This window comes from Aplysia californica, unplaced genomic scaffold, assembly GCF_000002075.1.
Source record: "Aplysia californica isolate F4 #8 unplaced genomic scaffold, AplCal3.0 scaffold00106, whole genome shotgun sequence".
Classification (NCBI taxonomy): Eukaryota; Metazoa; Mollusca; class Gastropoda; order Aplysiida; family Aplysiidae; genus Aplysia; species Aplysia californica.
In genome coordinates, this window is record NW_004797376.1 from 619,843 (window position 1) to 625,396 (window position 5,554).

A 5,554-nucleotide genomic window follows, 5' to 3' on the forward strand; every position below is an offset into this window, starting at 1 on the left:
TAAAGGAAGAGGAAGGCCACGCAAAAAGTGGATCGAGGGTGTCAAGGAAACCCTAAGAAAACGTAACATCACAACTGAAAGAGCTGCGGAGCTGGCCTACCATAGAAAACTGCATCTCCCCTCGACGCTTAACGGCAACAGAGGATGAAAAAGTAAAAAGTAAGTAAAGTAAGTTTGCGTCAAAGAACGTTGTTGTGGTAAAGATTACGAGTGACAAAGAAGTCAGACCGGTCCAGCGGTAGACCTTCAACTAAACCAAAAATATCACGCGCCTCTCTAGTGCTATGACTATGACTGACGAATAAGGAATTTGCGCCAACAAAATACTACAACAACAATTATCTATAATTAAATGTATTAACGAATATTTTATAGCGACAGCAACTGCTTACAGTAACAACAACAACAACAACAACAAAAAACAATAACAACATCAACATGAACAACATCATCATCATCAACAACAACAACAACATTAATAATTGCAACATTAACAACAACAACAACAACAACAACAACAACAGTGCAATTTCCGTAAAACGAGAGGCCCAAATTAAGTCCCGCAGTGACCAGTCCCTACCACCAAAAATCAGGACCGGTCACTTCTCTGGGCTGCGGGCGTACAAAAATAGAATAGACAAAACATCGGACCCAATCTGTCCATTGTGCAGCAAGGAGCCCCAAGATTGGGAGCACTGGCTGCAGAGATGCTCCGCCATGGAGGTCCGGCGGTGGCATCTCTTTGGGGAGGATTCAGAGAGGTTGGACTGTCTCACCAGCTACCCAAGAGAGGCGGTGGCCCTGGCGAAGAGCACACTCTTCGGGGCTCCAAAAAAATTTCGAACGGATAGGCTACTAACTACACACACACACAACAGCAGCAGCAACAACAACAACAACACGATTCAGTGGATCCCTGGTCACCGCGATATCCTCGGCAACGATCTCGCTGACAGTAATGCCAAACTGGCAACAGCGCTGCCGGGTCCAGGCCGCCAAATTACTTATGACAGTGCGTGCGCCCAGATAAAACTAATTACAAAAGACCCCCCTATATGCCACACGCGGACGAAGGAAGTATACAGGGCATTTTCTTTAAAACGAGAGGCTCTTATTATGTCCCGCAGTGATCAGTCATTACTGGCAAAAATCAGGACCGGTCATTTCTCTGGGCTTCGGGCCTACAAAAATAGAATAGACAAAACATCGGACCCAATATGTCCATTGTGCAGCGAGGAGCCCCAAGATTTGGAGCACTGGCTGCAGAGATGCCCGGCGGTGGCATCTCTTCGGGGAGGATTCAGGGAGGTTGGACTGCCTCACCCGCTACCCAAGGGAGGCGGTGGCCCTGGCGAAGAGCACACTCTTCGGGGCTCCGAACATTTCGAACGGATAGGCTACCACACACACACAACAACAACAACAACAACAACAGCAACAACGACAAAAACAACAACAGCAGCAGCAGCAGCAGCAGCAGCAGCAGCAGCAGCAGCAGCAGCAGCAGTAGCAGTAGCAGAAAACACACGATAAAAAACAACAACAACAAAGAAACGTAAGCCACCTACCTCTGGGATTTTGAAGGAATACGGAAGGTTGATCAGTTGTGGCACCTCGTCGTTGACAGGCTGGATATACAGAGTAATTTGAGCCAACACATTCTTGTACTGAAGGAAAACGAGTGAAACGAGTTGAAACGCTTTAAATAATACAGTATTTTTTGTTTGTTTGTTGTTTTTTGTTCATCTGCTTTTACTCCCCTCCCCCCCCCCCCCCAATCGACACAATTTAGATCATTTAGGAGGCCGGCTTCCTCCCAGGGTCATCAGGGCTAACCCAGGCTGAGAGGGAAACAACACATCAGAGGGATATTTCTCACTGTGCTGAGGAAGTTTAAAAGAAACTTTGGGAGAAGAAGATGCTGTGTGGTTGTGCAGCCTTGGTTCCAGATGGAGGATGGGGGCGGGGGGGGGGGGGGCAGTGTTGCATTGTTGCAAGAAAGATTTGGGAAACGACCCAAAAACTGAAAGCTTACAAACGAATGGTCACCGTTTCCCCTTGACTTGACCCGCCCCTTCTCAATTATTTCCCTTGGATCTTTTTGACAGACAGAGTCTACGGAAACAGCCCGCAAACAATTGAACAGTTGAAACTCAATGTAGAGCAGGATGTCAAAAGAATCGACCCAGAAACATGCCACAAGGTGCTCACATTTTCCAGTGGCGTATTCGAGCCGGTCATGACAGAAGTGGTGAACACGTAAGTAGCCACCACTTTCTTTGAGTTTATTTTGCATTGTCAATTTTTGTATAAAATTGTTCTACAATGTACAAATACACTTATTATTTGTTTATTTTTAAGAAGTTGGTAAACTATGCGCTCCACTCAATTTTGGTAGAAATTTTAAAAACGTTATAGTTTTCAAACATGTGAATTGATTTCCTTCACATTGATAAATGGGAGTCTACCCCCTCTCCACCCCCCCACCTCACCCCCCACCCCCCTTGCTCCGGGTTGAATTTTATTTGTTCGAAGTCTTGTTGAAATTGGTCAGAAGATGACCTACTCATTGCCCTTTAAATGGGTATTTTTTTCCCTTGTTTTTTACACCCAGTACTTTGACGGAGACAAGGCAGCGCAACGTTGCTTCTGAAGCAGTGTACTATTTCCACACATTTTCCTTATAAGAGGACAGAATAAAGGGGGTGGAGATCTATGACAACTCCGCAAACATCTCGAGTGCTGATTTATATACGTATGCAAGTAGGACAAATTAATACGTGCGTGTTATAATTACTTCATTACACGTTTACACTCGTACGACAAATGTAATACAGACATGGAGACCAAATGAGAGACTGAAAGAAACACACAAACGAGAGGTGAGGAAGCAAACGGACGAGAAAGAGAGACATGTTTTCCTTCTAATGTCATAGTGTGTCAGAGTTGGATGTCTGGCACCTCTTCGAGTCAGTAGGCTCGTTTTTTATACGGAAAAAGATTCTGTTGAAACGCTTTAAATTCTGTGTAATGAAGATTCTCAGAATGGACTACCCGGTATTTAAAATTCTCTCGCGGGCCTTTAGTTTTACACCACCAGTACCTAAGAAACATTTCTGCATCACATCTGTAGACCTTACTTGGCGTCGTTAAAACTGGAAATCCACACCAAGACAGAGACAAAGGTGAAACAAAAAGCGGTAACGAGACTCTTAAAATTGGATTCCGTTACCAACAACAGCAACCACCTCAGCCCTCCCCCCCCCCCTCTCTCCCCCCCCCCCTCCCTAAAAATATATTTATTGAAAGGTACCGTAAATATGACAAAGAAAACAAAGAAACAAAGCTAAAAATTAACCAAAACAAAACAAGAACAAGAACAAGAGCAACAAAAATAAGTATAGAAAGTTAAATAACCTTACCAAACAACAGCAACAAAAGGACATCCCAACCAAAATCCCTCGTTTACGTGAGGGTTATGGACCCGATTTAATATCTTGCAGCGTCTCTTACCTTTGTGTTTGACGCCTTAAAGACAAGGGTCATCTTCTGAGCCTGTTGGATAAAATAAAGGCAAGAAAAGATGAAACGAAAGGCACACACATTTCATCAAAATAATTATGTTTTTTTCCGTTTTGGTACATAAAACCTGAAAACTATTTCTTACATGTTCTTCCCTTTTCATTTAAGTAAAACATTTTCTTCGGGTACGTTTTAACACTAAGGTATACGAATTAGCGATAAAAGGAAGCAACAGTACCGTTGGCGGAGAAAAAAAAAGAGCACAAGCTACCGAAAAATATAAAGACCCTCATAGCAGCAATACTTACAATGAAAATAAAAGCATCAATAGCAACATTATCACGCAGCCCCGCCCCCACCTTTTTCAAAGACGTAGAAAGAATATTCAAATTCAAATAATCAAAACAGCTACCGAAACTACAAGTTGAGTCGTGGAAAGCGGGTTCGACAGTAAGATCTGGAGTTCATGTCGAGTAAATACGAAATGATACTTGCTTGAGTAAACAAATCCCATTGACACCACGACGATAATTAAATGCTCTCAAAAAGCTAGACAGGCAGACTGAAACAACAGAAGGGGAAGGAGAGAAAATAGAGCCTAACAGTGGAGGCCTTCAAACCATCCTAGAATATTAATTGAGAGACATAAAGGTCGAAACAGAGCAAGAAGGGAAGTATCATAGCCTCAATGCCCAATTATTGCCGAGATTTGCTTTTTTGCTCTGCGGTAAACATCGAACGGTTCAGTTTAAGAAACCTGCTTGCCAAATGTGTCTAAAGTCGACTTGTTTTGGGTTTGTTTGTTTGTTTGTTTGTTTGTTGGTTTTTGGGTTGTTTTTTGTTTTTGTTTTTTTTGGGGGGGGGGCTTTTTTGTTGCTTTTCCGTAGCCACAGATCTTTCTCCGTCACATATTATCTTTTCGATGTGAGGATCAAAGTGTAAATGCCCTGTCCTCACATCGAAACAAATGGGAGGAAGGATGATCTCCGGTCGCGGGAAAGCAAAAAGATAAAGTTTTTTTAATTGAACCGTCGACATGTATTTGAGAGTGTGGTAGAACGAATGTTAATATTCAAACGTATGATGGAACGGAAAAGCAGCGCAGTTGAAGCTAATTGTGAGTTTGAAAAATTGAAGAAAGAAAAAGAAAAAGAATCAAAGCTGACAATACCCCAAAATAAATCTAAAACTGACCTCAGAGAAGAGTAAAAATCTTACCAGTTCATAGTCTAGTAACTTTTTCAGCGTAACATTGTATGTCTTCTGGTTTCCATTGTGTGACACTTCTGTAAGGTTCAAGTACTCATTCGTTGTTTCTAATGACGTCGAATTTATCACTGTGACCTTTCCGAGCAGATGGCCACAATGCGAGGTCTCGGATGCTATGAAGTATTGTGCATGGTCGGGGAACGAAATCACCGGTGGCTGTACATCAGCTGCATAGACTGCGTTAACTGGGCAGCCAGATGAAGGAAGAATATTTTCAACCGTTTGTTCGTCTCAGATGAGTGAAAACTGAACTCTGTAACATGGCATGTTTAACACAGGGGGATCTGATGACCCCCCCCCCCCCCCCCCAAAAAAAAAAGGGGAAAAAAAGAAGAATAAACAATTTACAGAAAATTAAACAAAGAAAAATAAATTTTATGAGAAAAAAAAAATTATTAATCAGTCAATCAATAACAATCTAAAACACCCAGAGCATTAAAAACTTGAGATAAAATGAAATATAATAATCATTTCTATTGTTTGCCAAAGTTAAATAAAAAGACAAAGAAATTAAATAAATAAAGATTTCAAGGGTATTTTGAGGACCCACGTTTTTTTAGGGAAATGCCCAGTGTAGTCTTGAGCACTTTCAACAAAGAATGTTGCTCTGAAAAAGTGAATGGCTTGACCACCAGAAGACCCTAAAAGTACGGTACTGCCAAAGCAGAGGAAACTTCCGTTAAACCAAAACAACCGTTCCTGTTGCAATGGCCTCCTCCTTCTCCTCCTCCTCCTCCTCCTCCTCCTCCCCCCTCCTCCTCTT

General features: G+C 42.3%; 1 protein-coding gene across 1 annotated transcript in view; it reads right to left on the minus strand.

Moving 5' to 3' along the window:
* The window catches only part of LOC101861432 (cadherin-23), a gene marked incomplete in the record, with an annotated part of 170,597 nt that extends 167,049 nt beyond the window's left edge, over positions 1 to 3,548 (minus strand). The window contains 2 exon segments of the mRNA XM_013080930.1: positions 1,569 to 1,667; positions 3,514 to 3,548. Of these exon segments, the coding sequence (XP_012936384.1) occupies positions 1,569 to 1,667; positions 3,514 to 3,546 (132 nt within the window).
* Between the last annotated feature and the right edge of the window lie 2,006 nt (positions 3,549 to 5,554).